Here is a 21,672-nt window from a genome sequence, read left to right on the forward strand (position 1 = left end):
TTTATAACTGCCTAGCATTTCCCTAACCTTCCTTATGATAAACTGTATTGTACATGAATATTACGGTAATGAACCTTTTTGTCGGATAAATGATCCGTGAAGTGCAGCAAAATACAGTTGCACTGGCTAGTTTCGTAAGTTACTTGGTAGAAAGTTGAACCCCTTTATGGAGTGCAGCAGTCTATAAATCTCACTTTTGCAGCAGAGTACAGTATTCATGTAGAGGGTAGTATGAGTTGGTTAATTAGACCTAGGAGCAGATGTGATATCGTTTCAAAACATTTTGTGGTGAAAATCAATAATGCTCTAATAAATTTGCATCGTGAAAAGGGGAGCAGTTAACCCTTTTCACTTGAAATAATATCGCTGTTATTTACCATCTACTCGTATGTATCTCCAGCTTGCTCCAGCGTGAACACTATTATGGCCTAAATCATGTGAGCAAATTTATATTAACCCATTCACATACCATTTAACTGAACTTATTTGTGCCTTGGTGTGCCATTTATTTTCATTACTTTACATGATATTACTAGTGACACTGAAAAAGCATGCTTTACAGCAATTTAATGAGAAGAAATATCCAAACTACTGTCAGATGTATTTTGTGAAGTCTTTATGTGTATATACGTGCAGCGCCACCTTGCACCGGTGGCATTCAAATGAAGATTCCTACTTCAGACCCTGTGTCACACGTACATACTTTGCATCTCCATGATGGGATAACCTTCGTTGTTGGGGTTATTTTGGTTGGAAAGAGTCCCCAGTGCCTTCCCTGAAGTCTCAGTGGGTGTATCCCCAGATCTTGGGCATCCTCATTTTGGATAGTCAGGCAAGGTCACACTTGCCAACAGCTGTTTGGCCAAATTGATCTGGAAGCTGGTAAAGCCTAGCAACAACTATACATAACTGCATATCACAAGTTCAATTTCATAACGAGTTATCCTTCAAGTTTGCATATTAGAACAAATCCTTTAACTCGTTCATCATCATCATCATCATCATCATCATCATTTCCCTTTATCCAGCTGTAGCCGGGTAGGGGCAAATATGGTTCCTCTCCACTTTCTTCGGTCTTTCCACCACTCCTCCTCCAACACTGTGTCCCAGTCCAGGTTTCTTTCTATAATGCTACGTTGGATGGTATCCTTCCATCTCAATCGAGGTCGTCCACGGCCTCTCCTTCCTTGGATTTGCATTTCCATCACCTTTTTTGGCAATCTTTCGTCGCTCATTCGCTTTATGTGCCCAAACCATCTTAGTCGGCTCTTCTCTATTCTATCATTCATTTTTTCCACTCCAATTTCTTCCCGGATTTTCTCATTCCTTATTTTGTCTCGTCTACTCTTCTGTATCATACTCCTCAAGAATTTCATTTCGGCTGCCTGTATTCGACTCTCATCCCTCTTCGGAGGCAGCCCTACCCAGGGAGTGGCGCCCCTGCCTATGTGAGTCCCAGAGCACACCGACCCGGTGTGTAACATCTGGTATGGGTCCCAGCTCAGGGTTACGAGTGAAGACCTCAACGGCATCTACGGCGGAGAAGGTGGACTTCGGTACGGCGGAGATGGCGGAAGGGGCATACCCGTAGCGTCTGTACTCCAGAGGAGCGGCTACGAAAGGCGTCTGTCTCCATGTTAGGGGCGGCCTAATTTTGAACCTGGCAGTAGGTATAAGATGCCTTTGGGTGTGGCGAGCCCATCGTAACAATAGCCTATATGGACAAAGCAAATATGGTGCCTTTAACTCGTTATCGATCTCAAATACAACATCTTCATGCATCTTCATATGTGAATGCAGCATAACATGATTGTACTAGACATGCTTATGAACTTCAACTAGATTTGTTTCAGCACGAAATAGTGGTGGTTTTTTTACTCTTTTGTCTGTGATCATTGTGTTAGTTGTTTTTAGATCTTTATGACTTAATTTTTGCACTGCTTTGCTAATTGGCTGATGATGACACTTCAAATGTGTTGAAACTGGTCCCAAATGAACAGGTTGTAACTTCTATTTGGTTCAAGTTAACAACAGAGTATTGAAAGGTGGATCCTTCTTTCTCTTTAATATTGTGTACTATTTTTCTCAAATTTTGGTATAACAAGTGAAGATTATGTTGTGAAATATGGTAATCTTGTGTAATATTTTTCACATTTTGTAGATACGCAAGATCTCATTTGTGGGACCACAGTTAAGATAATTGTGTATATTTATGTATGAATTTTCAAACGGTCTGTTGTCTTAAACCTTCTTACAGTATTTCTGTTGATTTGTTATCATTCAAACTTCGCTGCCTATTAATTACGAATCTGATGCGATTTCTCTTTCAGCACCATTGAACATCTCCTCCCACTGTTTCTTTCTCAGTTAAAGGATGAGTGTCCTGAAGTACGACTGAATATAATTTCAAACTTGGACTGTGTAAATGAAGTTATTGGGATACAACAGGTACGTACAACACACTACTGATATACTTACTGCACCTTTAATTAAAATACATTTCAGTAGTTCAGAATATTGAACATGTCCCTTCCCTTTTATAACAAGATTCTCATATCAACGATTAAAGAGTTATTTTCTCTTCTTGTTGTAATTAACATTACATTCATTAACTTTTGTACACTTGTTGAATATGGAAGATTTTCTATCACAATTTTGCCATTCATAAACATGGCAATGTTTTGCATATCTAAGAAGTACTGTACTTACGAACTGCATGTTGTGAAGTTCTCCTCTTTGTTGTTGGGGGAGTGGTCTTGAGTTCAGTGGAAAATTACATTTGATACAAGAATTCCCTTTTTCAAAACTCTGACCTATTTTCCTTTCTGTGCACTCTTGGCCAACTTCTTTGTCTACCGAATCCTAAACATTTGTATTGCAATTTCATGTATTCCCACTGCTTCCCCCTTTATAAGTACTATAACCCTTACTCATTTCGCCTCATGGCTAAGTGTTATAACTATCATAATTCAGTCAGCTAGTTAATGAAACATACTTTGCCATCCAAAGCTTTCAGTATGGTTACTTGGTGAGAGCTTTGTAAGGAACCATTTACTGTGTCAATCTATTGTGTTGTTACTTGTCCTTGCTGTCTGGTTCCCTATATTTTGCCCTCAACAGTAGACTTTTGAAGACTACCGTCTCATCTGCTGAGATACCTTGCACGACAGACTATCTTTACTTGAAGTTGGTTCAGAATCAGCATGTTTAAGTGATGAGCTGTCTCCAGCATTACATTTCAAAGCTTTCTATTCATGTACGATTGCAGATGGTTAGGGTTTGTGGTTTTTAGCATTTGCGATAAATGCAAAATATATTGAAACCTTGTTAGTGCATGTGCCTTCGCCCTATATAACCCCTAGGGTGGTTTCTAGCGACTTCGAATTAGCGATAAAATGCGAAATTGGTTCAAAATGCAAAATTATACAATTTATGCAAAATAGGTGCGAAATTCTTGGTTTTATCTGAAATAGACACACATCTTTTTAAAAACGATGCATTTTTCTTAAAAGTAAGATATATGTGGTCATTTATTTCAGTGGGAAGAATTATTACGGCACCGTAAATCATTCAATGTGTGGAACATCTTTCAGTGGCCAAAGAGCGATGCAAAGAACCAATCACACAGCTTAAAAGATACAGTACACGCAACGTTTAGGGATACCTGTTTTTACAGGGATCAGTAGTAAGGAGAGAGCTCTCCCGGTTCCGGTGATACTGCCAACTGAATGGAAATGAAATCTGAATTGAATGTATTGTATGATCGATCGACATGAATTTTATAAACCTGTAGGGGCGATTTCAGAAACGATGACTAGTTTTAAGCCTTAGACAACATCTACCTAAACAACTTCTAAATCAAGCACGATCTTCCATTGCATAAACAGCGTTTAGCCAATGTTTAACTAGACATTTAAAGTTTCAATATTGGGTTGAAAAGGAGATAGAAGTATATTTCATGCAACTCTTTGCTTTTCGCAACCAATGAAATTCGTCGGTGTGCGCGCCGAATGCCAGTCAGCTGTTTGTCTTCCTACACTTTACTCAAATATGGCCAAGCATGAGCATGACTTGCCCACAGATAAGAGTATCGCTTTCGGTGGAAATGAAATCTCATAATATTATAGACACTAAACCGACACGCCACCATACGGAGAATTGTAGCTTTGATTATAGTGTTGTTACAGTGAGTGTAATCTACTCGTAAATGCGGTAGCTTTGACAAAGGGAAGATGAAGCGGTAGTAATGTGTAACTCAGTGTGTTGTATGGGCCGTATAGATGTAGCTTGCATTCTGGAGATCGTAATTTCGAAATGCATCATCGGCAGCCCTGAAGATTGTTTTCCGTAGTTTCATTTTTTACACCAAGCAAATACTAGGGCTGTTATTATGGCCACGGCTCTTCTTCCCCAGTCGTCCTCTTTAAACAATAATCACCACCATCACCACCACGTGTCTTTTTCCTATCTGATAGTTGCCGAAAATCTATATGATTATATAGGCCATATTATTATTTATAAATTTCATTTTCCGTATTGATAGATTCAATGTATAGACAAGAAATGTGTTTTTCCACCAATCAATACACAATTTATTGTAAATAGATTACACTAGTACCGGTTTTGGTCCTTAACGGCCATCATCAGCTAGTACATGATTAGTTTCCAGCCATTAGACAAATCACAAGTTGTTATTATGTTAATCTGGGTGTCTAATGCCCCAGACGCTCTTGTAGTAGAACACAGCAAGCCTTCAGATATATTGATACAAGATCTCCACAACAACAATAACTACAACCACAAACGAACATAGATGAGAGAGGTGTTGCCACCAACAGCTTCTAAATTCAAACTCGTCCTTCAGTTCATTATATTAAATTTACTGGAGTACATCACAGTTGGATCATATAACATTTAAAAAAAAAAAATTTTTTTTTATGGCAATGGTCCACACTAATATGACACATATCAGCCTCAGAACATTCTTGAAGATTACATTAGAGCTCTGCATTTGGAGGAAAACAACCGCTCGAGCATTGCCCACTTCGTGCCGCTGCTCGACGGCTGGGAAAAGCCCACGCTGCGTTAAGGCTGTGGCCGTCTACTACACCATGTGGCCGGTCGTCCTTCACCTCTCGGTGCTCAGTGGAACGCTCGAGCACTGCCGGGCGCTCGAGCGTAATCATAATCCCGGTCGGTGACAGTAAAACCGCCGCGCGCTCTACAGTGCGGAATGCATTAGACATCGCGTGTAAAACCAGTTGGTGACTGGGCTTTGAGCAGTGCAGACAGTGTTATGGATCAACCAAGTATAAGTCGTAAACGCTGCATTCAAGAAACGAAGATAAGTATTCTGGAGAGAATTAGGAGCGGCTCGTTAGTCCTGAAGAAGAAAGATATGTCGGAAAAGGTGGCGAAGAGTGAAAATTGGAAATCGTTTGCACTTGTAGTGGATCCTGTCACGCAGGCTTCTTCTGGGTTCGTGCAGTGTGCGACATGTGATACTGTACTTTCTTACCAGCCTAGCAAAACAGGTATGATTTGGCGCTGAAAAAATAACTAAGGATCAAAATTCCACCGAACACGTGCAGTACCAAGCAGCATAAAGAAAGTTGGTGTTGATAAGTTGGTCGATATGAGTGGAATAGATTTGCTACCGTTAAATACTTGTAGTAAGATTGGCTTCAAGAATTATTCGCAGGAGCTCATCAATGTTGGCGCCACTTATGGCAAAGTCAATAATAGATGATGTTCTTACGCACCTACCACTGTATCACGGCATATTAAAAAAAGGCCGAAAAAATACGGGCGACAATGGTGCCGAAGCTAATATGTGCCACAAAGAACAAAATGTGTGCTTTAGACGCTGATCTGTGGTCTGATAACTACAAGAAGAGAACTTTTTTGACTCTGACATCGCATTATGTTAACGATGAGTGGCAGCTAGAAACGCTTGTTTTGCTAACAACTGAGTTTCCGGACATACCTAAGACAGGAGAGAACATTCGGCACGAAATCGAAGAGCGGTTGCTTGAGTTAGCAATTAACAAGAATGATCTTACAAAATGTTACTTTGTCACCGACCAAGGAGTTAATATGAAGAAGACACTTGAATCTTACGACCGTTTGCCTTGCTTTGATCACTGCCTGATGACTGCGCTTCGTCACACATGTTAAGAGACGTTTTTAGAAGATGAAGCTCCTGAAATCCTGTCGTGTCTGCTATCAGCAAGAGCTATAGTAGGCTATTTGAAGAGATCGGTTCACTCGGGGCGTCTGCAGCACTCTGTGAAGCAAGAAGCTGTAACGCGGTGGAACAGTATACTGTTAATGCTCAATTCCATCATAAGTTTAATTGACGATATTCGAGATCTATTAGAATCCCGCGGGCAATCGAAACTCTTAGAAACTTTCCATGAAGAGTGCATACTAGAAGTTATCGCTTTTCTAACCCCTTTTAAAGAAGCGATTTGGATTTGGAAAGTGTAACAAGGCTGGAACGTGTGCTGCCTTGGTACACGCGTCTGTTACATCATTGTGAACCAGAAGAGAGTGACAGCGAAGTAAGAAATATTTTTATAAGTTACGATCGTTTATAAACCTGCTGAATTATCGGAATTTAATCATGTATATATTGTTTATCATTTTCAGTGCATGACGAAAATAAAAACGAGAGCAGCATATTTCAACAGAGGCTATCCGTTACAAAGCCACGGTTCTATGGCCATCACGACGTCATTTGAAGAAAGTCACAGCAGAAGAAAAGCACGTCGCGTATGCTGAAGTTCGACGATTGTGCTCGTAAATGTGCCTGTAAATGGTAAGGTCGAATCACTGAAAAAAGATAGTAAACGAATGTTTCTGTACAGGCTTTTGGGCTTATGCCGTGTCAAGAAAATAAGGCATAAGCCCAAAAGCCTGTACAGTATCATGTCTTTAAGTACGGCCCAGGAAATCATTAATGACAACAAAACGAATGTTTGTTTGTCTAATCTTCCAACTTTCGTTAGATCAGCAATTATGTCGTCTAAAATGTACAATATTTGGGAAGTGTTTCGCAACCTAAATATTCCACAATGCGTTTTGATGTAATTTTTGCGATATATAAAGGAATTCACTGGAAATATAGCTTTTAGTAACCAGTATCCTATCTTTTATACATATTTAAAGGTGACATGAATGCATTACGGATGTTTTGTTCATTTTTAGAGCCCATTCAAGCAAACAGTGACCTAGTTCTTCCCATGAAAAAGTCCAAGGTGGACTGGAGTTCGGAAGAGGACGACGAAGATGGACACAAAAATACTACTAATGATTTCGACAGGTACCTTTCGCTCTCCAAATCCGACTGTAGCTGTGCCGAATGCCACATTTTGAAGTGGTGGAAAACGCATGCGGAGTTATTTCCAAGGCTGTCAGTAGTAGTCAGAAAAGTTCTCTGCACTCCTGCCACTAGTGCTGCCAGCGAGAGAAATTTTAGCCAGGTCGGTCACCTGCTGTCCAGCAAATGATAGTGCTCGGAATCAGACAAGGTAGATGATCTCTTATTGATCCATCACAATTTCGTAAGTATTCTGAACATACCACGTAATCACAAGAAAGAAAACATTCTTCAAACGCTATGAATGTATGATTCTACTTTCATTTACTTCACAGGAAGAAGTGCAAACCGCCAGCTGTAGTAGTAGCTCCAGGAACACAAATGAGTCCTGTACATCAGGCAGCACCAATGATGAAAAACGAATTGTATATTTATGATTCACATATAACTTTATTTACAGGTCATAATTTGTTTATAAATTAACGCTTGTAAAAAGAAAATTGATGAGTATTTGTTTAAAAGCAATCCTGCATTTGATACTAGTACAGTGTATATGTGGCCGAGTCTGGAGATAGGCTACACATAGCCCACTATTACTGTGTCCCCGTTTATCTAGCGAACGGAATAAAATACTATATGAAGACATTACAGTTCATAACGTTACAATTATTAGATACATTATCACCTCAAAGACGAAAATCCAATAATCTGCAACATATTAACACACTTCAAATGTAACATATACAATTTAGGTTATAGAACTGATAGTACGAAAGACATTTGTAAAATAAATAGGTGAGGATTAATGTAAAGTAGTGGCCTATGATCTCGAGTCCGGCGAAGCGCAGCTCGCTGGCTGGCTAGCACTGAGCCCGCCGGTTACTGGCGACCGACCGAGCGTTTGGCGCGCTCGGCCAGTCGCTGATGATCGGTAGCCCGCAACCGGCTGCACAGGACGCTCGGCCGCATAATCCCGAGAGTCAGAGAGGCGAGCGGTACTCGCCGGTAAAAATCAGAGATAATGCAGACCTCTAGATTACATCACACAGCTGAACCAACGTGACATAGAAGCAAAGGAACCACACAGAAGATAGAAGAATGGAATCTAAGCAACATGAACTCAAATTTTATTAAGTGTCTTAACCTATACATACCAAATTTTAATGTGTTAACGCTTTTTAAGTGGTTTGGTGTGTTCTGTATACTCATGTTCTAACTTATTGTAACATTGTACCTTTGACCACAGATATTTTAACTTCGTGCTACTGTATACTGCATTTCCATCCCCCCTTAGACATCCGGATGTATAACATAACAACAACTCGTGATTTGTCTAATGGCTGGAAACTAATCATGTACTAGGTGGTGATGGCCGTTAAGGACCGAAACCGGTACTAGTGTAATCTATTTACAATAAATTGTGTGTTGATTGGTAGAAAAACACATTTCTTGTCTATACATATATAGGATATATATATAAAAACCACATACAATCTACTTTTTAGTTTTCACTATTATGTGTATTTACTTGGCAGTAAATATATGTGAATTCCTCCCGGTTGATGTATGTGACAGCCCTCTGAAGCTCGGGACACGTAATTCTGATATGTATTTAGTTGAAGTGACCTATAATTCCATGGAAATTACCCCATGTATATAATAAAATATATTGGTTGCCAAGAATTGTATTCAAGTTGACAGTTACCGAACTGTCCCTTTGTCAGTCTCAAGAAGCAAGTCTCTTGAAAAGCGAAACATTATTTTAAGATCTCCCCGTACATGTCAAATGAATTGCAACGATTTAGCAGCGGGCGACCCACAGAGAGGCCGTCGGACTAACCTTTCTTCCCGGAATCGTCTCAACATCATAATACAAATTACATGTTTCATGGTACATAACCTCTGATAATGATTCACTCCTCTCATTTGAGGTTAAACAGTGCTCTCGGCAGTGTTTAAACATGACCGGTCGAACATCGGTTTTAGACAGTCTAAGTGATAAATGTCTCTGCAATGCGGCAGCTATACTTAGGCATTGTTTGACCTTAGACATCATCTAAACACCGTTTCTGCAATCGGTCCTTATTATCTTAAGCCAACAACTGTGTCACACACACTATATAACATTTCTCGATGGAAATCTTGTCCTAGCATGAATTCTATATTTCGGCTCTGCTGTGTAAACAACAGCAGTACTAGTACGTAAAGTGTATGCCAGATGTCTCACGGCGATACCTACTTGATTCATAGTTTGTGTTTCAAAGGTTGTCAATACGAAAATCGAAGATAACCGAGGTCTACCGATTCAGCACTAGGGAACCCAGGTATCACTTTCAAGCACACGCATTCATTCACTTTGTGTCGACTCTTGATCATAGTCGGTAGCGATTTGTCTGTTAGCCATGGGTAGAAACGAAGTGATGATCAAACACCGTGCCGAGAGTTACAAATCGGAACATTTTTATGTATGCGATACAGATCTATTGATGTGCCGACTTTGCAATCAAAGGCTTGAATGGAAGAAGAAAGATGTTTTGGATAAACACTGCAAGAGTAAAAACCATGTGCTACTAAAGGAGCAATATATATATTTTTGTTCCTCAACCAGCATGTGAACAGCATGGCAAAATGAGCGAAAACTGAGAAACAAACGTTCATTGAGGATACTGTGAAGATGTGCTTGCAGACTAATATCCCCATCCACAAGCTGGAAAATCCTGCTTTCCGAGACTATCTTGAAAAGTAAGTGTCAATTTCAGACATATTTTTGGGCATTATTTATATTTGTGTTTAAAATACATTTACACCATCTTGAGTGGTATGGCCTACCTTACTGCAGAATATTCGTAAACTAGTCTACATTCCCCCCCCCCCCCCCCGCCTAAAAAAAAAAAAGAGAACCGCGTGGATGGTTGTCCCCATAGGACGTCCCAGGATCAGGAGATCTGCCTCAAATCAGTACCCTTAGCAGAGAGTGTGTTCCACGTTGCGGAGATTCACCAAGGGCAGAGGTGAATGCTGCATTGGATGGGAAGCCCATTGTAGTGATCGCCGACAAGATGTCGGACAGCCGAGGTAGATGTGTTTTTGCTGTTCTATTCCGGACAATCACGCCAACTGCAGAACGTATGTCTGTTAAGTCTTCAGCCCTACGGCTGGTTGGATCCTCAACAGCTCTGCCATCAGCTGTCATAGATGGCCTTGGCATCACTGAATAGGCGTACTAGGGAAATCGGGAGTGAGGTATTTTCCCGTTGCTTTCCTCACCGAGCCAGAAGTTGCTATTACAATCAGTCTGCCAAGCCCACTGAAATGTATGCACCAACTGACCCTATGAGCAACATTTTCACACCATTCATAGCAGGGACTGGCTGCATAAGGAATGGCATTACTAGCATCGCTCATACCTCAGTCACTTTCACATTGTCAAAGTCAAGGATAAGACAAAGACAGTTCAATGAAAGTAACAAAATTGCTCTAGCCCATACCAGAAGACATAGTGCACTGTAAACACTAGGTCCTGCCAGCAAAGGCAAAACTGCAGAACAAGTTTATTTGGCAAGCTGTTCTTTTTTGGATGCTGCCAACAGGACATCATGCAGCCAAGCCATCATTGATGCTCTCAACGATTATAATACTGATTATGAAAACTTGCTGGTTTTAGTGTCAGACTCTGCCAGATACATGGGTACATGTTTCCAGGCATTACAGACGATTATTGAGGACCATCGTCTTCACTTCCAGTGCTTTGCACATAAGTTGCATCTTGTGGGGGATGTTATTCTCAAGGAAATGTCACATTTGAACAGTTTGGATTGAAAACTTAAGATGGCTCTTCTCTCCTGTAGGAAGTTGAAGAACTATCTAAATTTTTTGCAAGATCATTTCCCTGATTTGAATGCACTGTTGTTCCCAGCTCCTGCCATCTCCCGATGGAACTCTTGCTTTCGCTCAGCCCAGTATCTTGACAAGTACTTCACACCCCTGGTAGAGTTCTTTAGCTCTCTTGATGAGAATTCCCTAAATAGCAGTGGCCATTCAGGGTTGGATATGTTTAGAGATCAGGATATGCTTCCATTGCTGAAAGTTCAGATAAAGTTTGTTTCACAGATATCTGCAAAAATTAATGCAGCACTTATAGTACTGGAGGGATCATCGTACCCGTATGCTCACAAGCTGTGGGATGATCTTACCACTATTTGTGGAGAACTGAAGAGGTGTGCTGACGGATGGTTTCCGTTGGAAACAAGTGACCTGCTGGAGAGTTTCAGAAACAATACGAAGAAAGCGGAAATTAAGGTGCAATTTTTCAAACATCTTCAAAAAACGTGCAATTTATTTAATCCTGCAGTTGCTGGGCAAAACAGTGCTCTTGAACCCAAAACACTTGTGTCTTTGAATCATAAGTTGCCATTTTTTAGAAGTGTCACTGTTGATCAGTTTGTCAAGGCTACGAGGCATATCACCAACAGATGCTGCAGAACATTAGAATGAACAAAAACATGGACTCTCTTCAAATGTTGATGACACTTAAGTTAGTTTCCTTCCTTTGCCTCGGGAGCACTGTAGTGCATTTGGGCCCGTATGAACAGTGTCAATGTAGAGGTTTTTTTTTTTAGCAAGTATACCATGATTGTAACTGATAAGCAGTGTCGAATGAAGGACACCATTGAAACAATTGGCATGTTGTACTCAGTCATCATTGAAATTCGTATTCCTTGTAGGTCTTATTATTTATAAGTTTCCTTGTAGGTCTGCTGCTGTGATAAATTAATACGTTCAGAATAGTATTTTTCACTTCGAAATTGATTGTAAATTTGTAAATATGCATATTTGTGTGTGTGTGTTTCTGTGTGTGTTAATACTTCTTGCATTTTCATGCTGATGTTTGTTTTATTTTCCATAGTGTATTCAAAATTGCATGCCACGAACCTGCTACGCTGGCGTAGAAGGGGGAGAGGTGATACTCCCACGTAGCGCGTCCCAGGTGGTGGATAGGGGGTCCTAACCGGCTTGCCGATGGACTTGAGGGAAATAAAATATCTCGCGCGGACCAAACACACAACCCCCTGTGGGTGGGGGACGCAGACGAAGAGCACACCCACGGTATCCCCTGCCTGTCGTAAGAGGCGACTAAAAGGGGCAACCAAGGGATGATTATATTAGAACCATGAAACTACTTTTGATTAATACCACCACGCGGGGAACACCATGGGTCGCTTTTACTTGTGCGTAGTACCACTATTTTGGCTACCAAATGGGTTTGTGATTGGAGCAAACGAGAGCTCGACGGCTTTTACAGTACCTGTGATTAGTAGCGCTATATGAGCGACGCCATGGGATGAGGGAACCCATGGTTCTGGCTTGCCTATGATTAATACCCACTATATGAGGAACATCATGGGATAGTATGAGTCCCTGTGGTTAGTACCCTTCTGTGATGAACACCATAGGTTTGTGTTGCCTGTAAATGTTGCCACAATGTGTGAAACAGCGTAGGTCTGTAATACATGTGCGAATTTCATTACCTGTGAGTTGTTACGTACCTTCAAGTTTTCAAATATTTTAGTCTTACAATAAATGTATGTGAATGCATAGGTAGTTAAAACACCTAATCATAAAATCAGTATGTGCACAGATACTATAAGCGCTGAGGTCAAGGTCACGCCGTATAGAGAACACCAGCCATGTAGCGTATTTAAGGTTCGGGAGCTCGAGCACCAAGCGAAAAAAGGAATCGGAACGAAGCGTTATGAATCAAAGTAAACAAAAAAGACTTCAGCAGAGTCCACGCAGTGATTGACTGGACCTGTGCCCCGGAGGTATGTCGTGGTAGGTACATGAGAATAGGGAAAGTAGGGGAATAAAGTGCACCTCAAGACCACAAGGTTCAAACCACAAGATGTATTAATAACATGACCAAAGGGAAAACGTAATACAAGCAAGTAAATTCACACAATAGTAAAAAATCAAGTTACAAAAATAGTTTCGTTTGACTAGAATTTTCAAAGTGCCATAGTTACACAATAATTTTAAAGGGGCATTCTTTTAGACCAAGACTAGACCTGGGTAATAACCTGATAACTGGGAAAACATCATCATTTTTATACTTAAGGAATACACTTGTAGAACAATAAGCAGTTTGGACTCAGAATAGAATAATATTATCACAATTAAAGAAGGAAACTAACTGCAATCCCTGAACATTTAAAGAGAGACAAGGTTCGACGAATCGCACACCAAATACCAATTAGTTTGAAATAAGCATAGGCCACTTTTACAAATCGAAGGACATGAATTTAAAAAAAAAAAAGAAGGGACTGGAAATGGGAAAAGAATTGACGTGAATGGCAAGGATGGAAGGAGGGATAAATCAGGCTGCTGTCTGTTTTTCTTTGAAATCACATGCACACAGGATGCACAGAAAGTTAGTAACGGAGAAATATGTTCGTCCAACCACAAGTCCTTGCAGAAATATCACAAACACTGAAGGGTAGAAAAAGTCTATGCCAAACTGCATGAACTGCCCAGCACGGGCCAGAGTTCGAAAAGACAAAGTAGGTTAAAATATAAGAAGCCAAATTTTTTTAAAGCAATCAGAACATAAAGATTGTAAAGTCTGCTCACCCTGCACAACGAAGAAGTGGTCTCATAGAGTTAAATTATAATTTAAAAATCTCCACGGGCCAGCCGTGTGAAGAGGTGCCTGCTCCCGCTACTAGTATTCACAGAGAATGCCTGACTGGTCATTCGATGGATACAGTGAGTTATATATACCGTAGCGAGGCGAGGCCCAGAACATACTGGAATCAGGTGATGTAATCAAGTGCAGAGCAGGCAGTCGTAGACGAGGCGGGTGAGGAGACGCAGTAGAGTGATGCCAGTAGAAATGTTGATAGCAGCAAGGCGATGAAGTAGGCAGAAAGGTAAGATGACAGATGAACATAATAGCGTAATTTTGGGAGTCCGTAACAGAGTAGTACCATAATGTGTGGAATACCGCGAGTCTATGCTACTCTTGATTAGTACCGCAACATGACAAATGCCATAGTTCTACTTTCCTAGCGATAAGTACCATTGTGAGGGGCCGCTGACTTGGATTTTGGACCCCTTTCGACTACAAGTATCATTGATTCAGTATTATGCTATAGAAGCAGTCCCTTGGTCAGTAATACTATTGTTCTACACCAGCTCCTGTGCATGTGAGGCATTGTGGGTTGGTTCCACTGATCGTTTTAAATTCATGTCCATTCATTCTTTGTCCTCACGTTTTGAATTGTGGTCATTGGATGTTTTGGGGCTTTTAATTTGTCATTTCATTTCGTACCATTAGGGGCCAATGACCTAGATGTTAGGCCCCTTTATACAACAAGCATCATCATCAAAACTGTATGACGAGCAATTTGTGATTAAACAGTATGATTTTACTCCCAACTGTTGGGTATAATTTTGCAAATTATGCTTATTTTTTAACCAACTTGCTACAAAACGCTAAATTTGATAAGTATAGATGCTACAAAACGCTAAATTTGAAAATCAGAATGCTAAATATCTGATTTTTAAATGCTATAAACCACGATCTCGACAGATGGTCCATGTCTCTGCGTCATTCAAGGAGACTCGGAACACCAGAGGTTCAATGAGCTGCTTCTTTTTTTGCAGTGCTGGTGATATATTTCCAGATCTTCTGCAAATAGATCCTTGATACCTCTGGTATTTCAATCCTTCCTTCATTTTATTTCATATGTGGAACCAGCAGAATTGGACAATTGGACACGTTTACGTCTTCATATCCTCCATTCTGCTAGATATGTTGTGAATGTGATATGCGATTTGATCTGGTATTTTACCCTAGCTTACACAGTGTACTTTATATATACAGTAAAACCTTGTTAATTCAAAGTTGTTGGGCCGCAAAAATCGGACTTCGAATTACATGATTTCGAATTAACCGCCAACTCGTAATTCAGAAATGCCAACCCTTTCCGCGTCACAAAATATTCTAAGACCCGTTACTGCAATTAACCTTAATTCAGTCTAAACATTTTAAATGTCATAGAAAGAACTATATCCAAAATATATCAAGGATGCGTTCACAGTATTCAAATAATGCACTTGGATAACTCACTGATAAACATAAACTCACGCAACGATAGAAAAACTAAGCATCATTCAAAGACGCGGAGATATCGATGCTAGCTCTCGTGTGCAAGTGCTTCATTCATTGGATTACTGTACTGTATGCATTTTACTTGCACGTGAAGTACCCGATGCCCTTAAAACATCGTGGCTTATCGAACTTCCCTATGATGAGGGAAGAAAGCCTCTCGCTTCTTTCTGCATTGCAACATAGTACAGTACCCACTAACCCTGGGAAAATAGAAGATAACGGCTTCAACGATTAAATTTTCATTTCTTGATATTTTTAAACTCCATTGAATTGAAACTGTATTCCGGATCCAAATGGTCACCCTCATTGGAGGACGGATGATTTATTTCTTTAATAAATCTCTTTCTCTATCGGTGTATGATTCCCCGCCATGGCACTTCTCTCGTAATTCAGAAATGCTAACCCTTGCCACGTCAGAGTATTCTAAGACCCATTACTGCGTGTAATTACCTTGATTCACAGTTTTAACCTGTCAAATGCCAAGGAAAATCCGATTTCCAAAATGTCCCCAATGAGGTGCATTTACGTCATTCAAATAATGCACTTGGATAAATCATTGGCAAACATAACCTCACGCATCGAAAGAAAAAACCCCGCACGATTCAAAGACGAGGACAAATTATGCTGTCTCCTCTGTGCAAATGCTTTATTTTTGGATTGCTGTACTGTTCGCAGTTTTTAGATGCCTTGTACTTCAACGGAAAGTGCCCGATGCCTTTAATACGTCGTGGCTTATCAAAATTTCCTATGACGAGGGGATAAAGTCTCTCGCTTCCGTGTGCATTGCAGCACAGAACAATGACCTCCAACCCTTGTACGATTTTCCGGCTAGCACTTCTCTCCATTAAAACCATAAGTCCGTTTGGGCTGGGCATTAAAAGAAACAATGCAGTTTCATTGGCATTGACAATATTGTTCGGTGCGTACGAATTGATTATATGAGCCACGCTTATTCGCAAACTGTTGCATCGCGGATTCGGCTTCTCTGCACACTGCCTGTTACGTGACATGTGGCGTTGCTTAAAAATGCTGAATACAAAAGAATTACGATTTTCCTCGAAACTAGTAAATATGAAACACACTGACGACGCGCCGAAGTGAGTGAAAGTACGGAAAGCTACCCTGCACGTTCCAGAAGATACGTTCTATCATGACGCAGATAAATTTTGAATTTAATTTACTTTGTAAAATACTATTTTTTGAAAATGTAAAGGCAGTTCTGAATTAAAAGTCTGAATTTCGGGTAATGGGACCGACTTTGTTCTTCGAATTACGAATTATCCCATTTCGAATTAAACAGTTGAAATAACATGCAAAACTGTACCTCATGTTTCCGGGAACGATAGCGGCTTCAAATTAAGTGGGATTTTGAATTAACAGATTTCGAATTATCGAGGTTCTATTGTATATACTACACTGAAGACAGATAATTGTAAACTGGGGAAACCAATACATACAATTTTACATATTTCCTTCTTCGTGAAGTTTGCATTATTACTTTTTGTACAATTTGCTTGTGGCCATGAAATGGTTGTGTGCCTTACTTGCAGCTATCACAGTCCCTTCTTCCTGCCATCGTGGAGTTAGCCGAGGATTCCAAATGGCGTGTTCGTCTTGCTATAATAGAGTATATGCCATTGTTGGCGGGTCAGTTGGGAGTGGAATTCTTTGATGAGAAACTCAATTCATTATGTATGACTTGGCTGGTGGATCATGGTGAGTATCTTGACACAGTTCTCTGTGTAATAATTTATGATTTACTGACATTTGTAATTGTGCATATACTTCCTGTAATACATATGGGACATTCCACACAAAGTTGGGCAAGAAATTTGAATGGCCAGAGCTGAAAAGCATTAAGACAGCTTTCACTTTTTTTTCAGGAGAGAGAGAGAGAGATAGTCATTACTCGAATATAACTTAATACACTATATTAAGATGGTTTCAATAAATGTCCAATTTCTTTGCAATCATTTAAGAAAAGGCTAGGAAAACAACAGATAGGGAATCTGCCACCAGGGCAACTGCCCTAATTGCTGATTAGTAGTGATTGATTATATTGTAAAGCATTTTCTCAGGTTGTGTTTGTGTTAGTGGAAGGTCAATTCTAACCCTTTGTTGCCTAACGGTACTTTAAAGTACCATTTCATATTTCATGGCTTTGGAATTATTCAGTAAATCCTACCCTTGTATTTTCCTCATGGTACTTTCAAGTACATAATTCTTGAAACAGAGATATTTCATTTTTGAGGTTGGTATTGATGAAAAACGCGGGAGATCGTTTTATTCTTAGGAGTGTAGTCATAGTGTTTCCACTGTAAACAAATCACATTTTTATTGATTATTTCGTAGCTCCTATTGTTACATTCGACCTGCAAGTGATCTTAGTGCATGTAAGTATGCTTCTGTAATGCAATAAAATACTCAAATTTATGAAATTTGCAATTGGTGTGGATGTATAGCTAGTAAATGGCGAGGTACTTAGAAGTACCGTCAGGCCATATGGAGGGTCTCATGTTAGTCATATCCAAAACCGAAAGTAATGCTTTACTGGTGTAAAATATTTGGCATTTATGAAGTTTTCTTCAATAATTTAAGAATATTTCTCCAAATGTTAAGACATACCGCTTCTCAAATAAAAGTACTAATATCTATTACATTACAGGTTTGCAATATGTATGACGAAGCAGGCAGGTTGATTGATGATGATGTCATCGATCAATGATTTTGTTCAAGGGAAGGAGTAGTATTAAGCAGTACAATCCTACGAAACCAATAAAAAGGGGTTATAAACTGTGGTGCATTGCAGATCAGAGGGGGTACATTCTGAAATTTGACATAAAGGGAAGAATCAGGCCCTAAAACAAGAATTCCAGAATTATGGGCTTGGGGAAAGAGTTGTGCTGAGCCTATCAAAGCCATTCTGGGGACAACGCAAAAAATTGTACTTTGATAACTATTTTACTTCTCTCCCACTTCTTGAAAGGTTGAAAGAGGAAAATACCCTTAGCATGTGGAACCTTAGAATGACTAGAAAGGCAATCCCACAGAATTTTATGCCTGAAAAAGAAATGAAAAGGGGGTGTTCTGACGATAGAATTTCTCCGATGGACATCAATGTTTTTCTATGGAAAGACAGTAAGGGTGTGTGCATAGCATCTAATTTCAATGGAACAGAAGCCACAACTGTCTCTAGGAAACAGAAGGATGGAAGTAATGTTACTGTTGATTGCCTGGTTATTGTGCAAGACTACAATGCACACATAGGTGGAGTGGACCATGGTGACAGACTTCGAGGCGTATATGGTTTAGACCATCGATCCAAAAAATGGTGGCATAGATTATTTTGGGGAATGATTGATATAGCATTTGTCAATGCCTACATCATAAACTGTAATCTGCATGAAAAAGTCCCTCTAATGGCATTCCGGCGTAATGTAGCCCTAGGACTGATGAACCATAAAGAAATTCCTCTTCCAGGAAAACTTTCACGTGATATGAGGTCACCAGAACAAACTTGGCTACCAAAAAGGAGGAAAACAGAATATTCTGTGCCCAGTGATGTCAGACTAATTAATCGTGCAAATCATTTTGTTGTTTTTGTGAAAGACCGTGGTCAATGTGAGGTGTGTTTGAGAAAGAAGATGCAGTCATGACCGCATTCAAAGTGTACATGTAGTGTTTTTCTTTGCTACATATGAACAATAATACAGTGAAACCTCGATTCTCCGTTTTTCGAGGGACCGTGAAAATAAAACGTACAACACGGGAAAACGGAAAATCCGGGAATGAATGAAAACTATCAATTTGACTAAACATCACAAAAATGAAATATGTATAATTATAATCTTACAAAAACATCTAAACCAAACTACAGCCCCAGTGAGACTTTGCCTGCCAAGCGACCGCTGCTCAGCCCGAAGGCCTGCAGATTACGAGGGGCGCATCGTCAGTGCGACGAATCCTCTCGGCCGATATTCCTGGCTCTGTAGATCGGGGTCGCCATCTCACCATTAGATACGGTAGCTCCACAATTAAAGGTAATCACGTAGGCTAAGTGGACCTGGAACCAGACTTATATCCAGGTAAAATTGCCTGACCTGGTCGCAATCGAACCCGGGCCCTCTGGATGAGAGCCGGGCATGTTAGACCGCGAACCGCATTAATTACCGGTACGCGAGTTCAAAATCTCGATACTTTATATTCAATTTTACAGGGGAATCTTCGTCAGTTTCCCGTGAAAACTTCTTTCAGTTCAGCAACTTTGATTACGCTAGCCAAACTCTTCGAAAAATCTAACAACGCCAAGCCAAACGACAATCGACCACAAGTAGCTTTTAATTCTCTCATCTAATAAAATAAAGCATATTAGATACAAAAGCACCCAAAATGATGGCGAAATCCGTTCATTTCTTAATCTTTCATTGTAATTTGGTCACCGGTATACTGTTCGTAGTCAGTTTCTGGAAATCTCGTACCGCGCAAATTAGGCCTACATCGACTTTTAAAGGTTATGTTGAACTCGAAAACATGGTTTCGAATGTAAGTATCGATTCGTAAAATTTCTCGAATACATTATATTCAGTTCTGCGAGTCACAAATCCAATCAAATTGGAAAGATAAAAGAAATATCAAAACTTCAGAAATTACGGTTATTCGTGACCTTGAGGTCATCTGGAAAGTGCGCTCGCTGCACATGTCAGTACGAGTTTGAAATGATACCAATCATTTAAAATGAAACGTGCGCAATTAAAACGACTGCGGTTTTTGGTATTTTAACACGAAAACGTAAAATTCCCAGTCTTACATTAGTAACAGTAATAGGCAATCCCAAGACCTCCCATGGCTTTCTTTTTTTAATGTAAGGTGCAACATCTGTTTTCGTCTCGCTAACATAATCATGTACGATAATATAAAAAAATACTGAATTTGTGTTAAGGAGCAGTTTCGATTCCTGCCTGAAAGCCCACTTAGGTCTGCAGTGCCCTGAGCAAAGTGCCGAAAACCCCTTCGGCAGTACGATCGAAAAAATGTAAATAAGAAAACATCTAACCCTGGACATAATATGGATGTTTTATAAGTGCGAACATTTGACGAAACTCGTTCCGTCTTCGCAGAGCTGTAGAAATGCGCCGTGTCTTCTAGCAATTGCTGTGGCCACTCTCTGCCCTATGATTTTCCGAGATCCTCTGAACAATACCACCCGAATGCGATGCTAAGATGGTCCCTTACACAAGTTCACAGCCGATCGCCGATCGCCAAGATCCATAAATATGCCATAGCCGTCCTTTTGTGAGATACAGTTTATTAAAAAACGATTGAGCGAGGATTTAGCGTTGATGGGACTGGAATTTCTGGACGGTTGATCCGGGAAATCGTTTCTTCGAGGAACGGATAATGCGGGACTTTTACAACGTGATTTAATTACGATGCTCTCGGGACCACGTAATTTGAACGCATATTGCGGGAAAATGTACTTTCCGGGAACGGATAATCGAGGTTCCACTGTATTATGAAACTTCACTCCTATTACGCATATTTGCTTTAAATTTTACTTTTACATTTTTGTAATCCCATATGAAAAACATGTTCTACTAATATGTTGAGACAATATATGTGATATAATTCCAAAATGTGAACATTCGTATCTACCCGAATATGAAGCCTCCTATATGCCTGACGGTACTTAAAAGTACCAGGCTCCAAAAACGTACCAAAAATTAAAATTATGATATGAAAGTATTAGCATTTACAATTTGAACATATTCCATCAGAATAAGGTGAAAAAATTAAGTATACTTATTATTTTTCACTATTCAGGCAACAAAGGCTTAATAAACAACTTCCAGAATCAATTTTGTAAAAAGTGACTTAATTTACAAGTAACAACTCTCATTATTGTTCCGTATTGAAGATGACGTTAGGCATAGATATCAAGGATAATTTAATAAAGAACCACCTATATAAAGTATTGAATAGGTGGTTTTTTATTAAATTATCCTTGATATCTATGCCTAAGTGACTTAATGCCGTTCAGCTCTGTAGTCAGTTTAATACGACATAGATGTCCATAATGAACATTTCACACGATATATTGTCTAAAAATGCGTATGTAACACAAAAACCACCTAAATTCTCTGCATATACAATTACAACACCACTCATGATGTAAAACTTCCAA

The 21,672-nt window shown here is 39.8% G+C and overlaps 1 protein-coding gene across 5 annotated transcripts in view; it reads left to right on the forward strand.

Moving 5' to 3' along the window:
* The window catches only part of Pp2A-29B (Protein phosphatase PP2A regulatory subunit A), a 177,085-nt gene that overhangs the window by 89,334 nt on the left and 66,079 nt on the right, over nt 1-21,672 (forward strand). For 4 of the 5 annotated variants that reach the window (XM_067153738.2, XM_067153736.2, XM_067153739.2 and 1 more), the window contains 2 exons: nt 2,331-2,448; nt 17,042-17,207. In XM_067153738.2, coding sequence (XP_067009839.1) covers nt 2,331-2,448; nt 17,042-17,207 — 284 coding nt within the window. The remainder of the gene's footprint in view (nt 1-2,330; nt 2,449-17,041; nt 17,208-21,672) is intronic. The other variant, XM_067153742.2, reaches the window with a different exon arrangement.

The sequence above is a fragment of the Anabrus simplex genome, chromosome 9 (genome assembly GCF_040414725.1).
Source record: "Anabrus simplex isolate iqAnaSimp1 chromosome 9, ASM4041472v1, whole genome shotgun sequence".
NCBI lineage: Eukaryota > Metazoa > Arthropoda > Insecta > Orthoptera > Tettigoniidae > Anabrus > Anabrus simplex.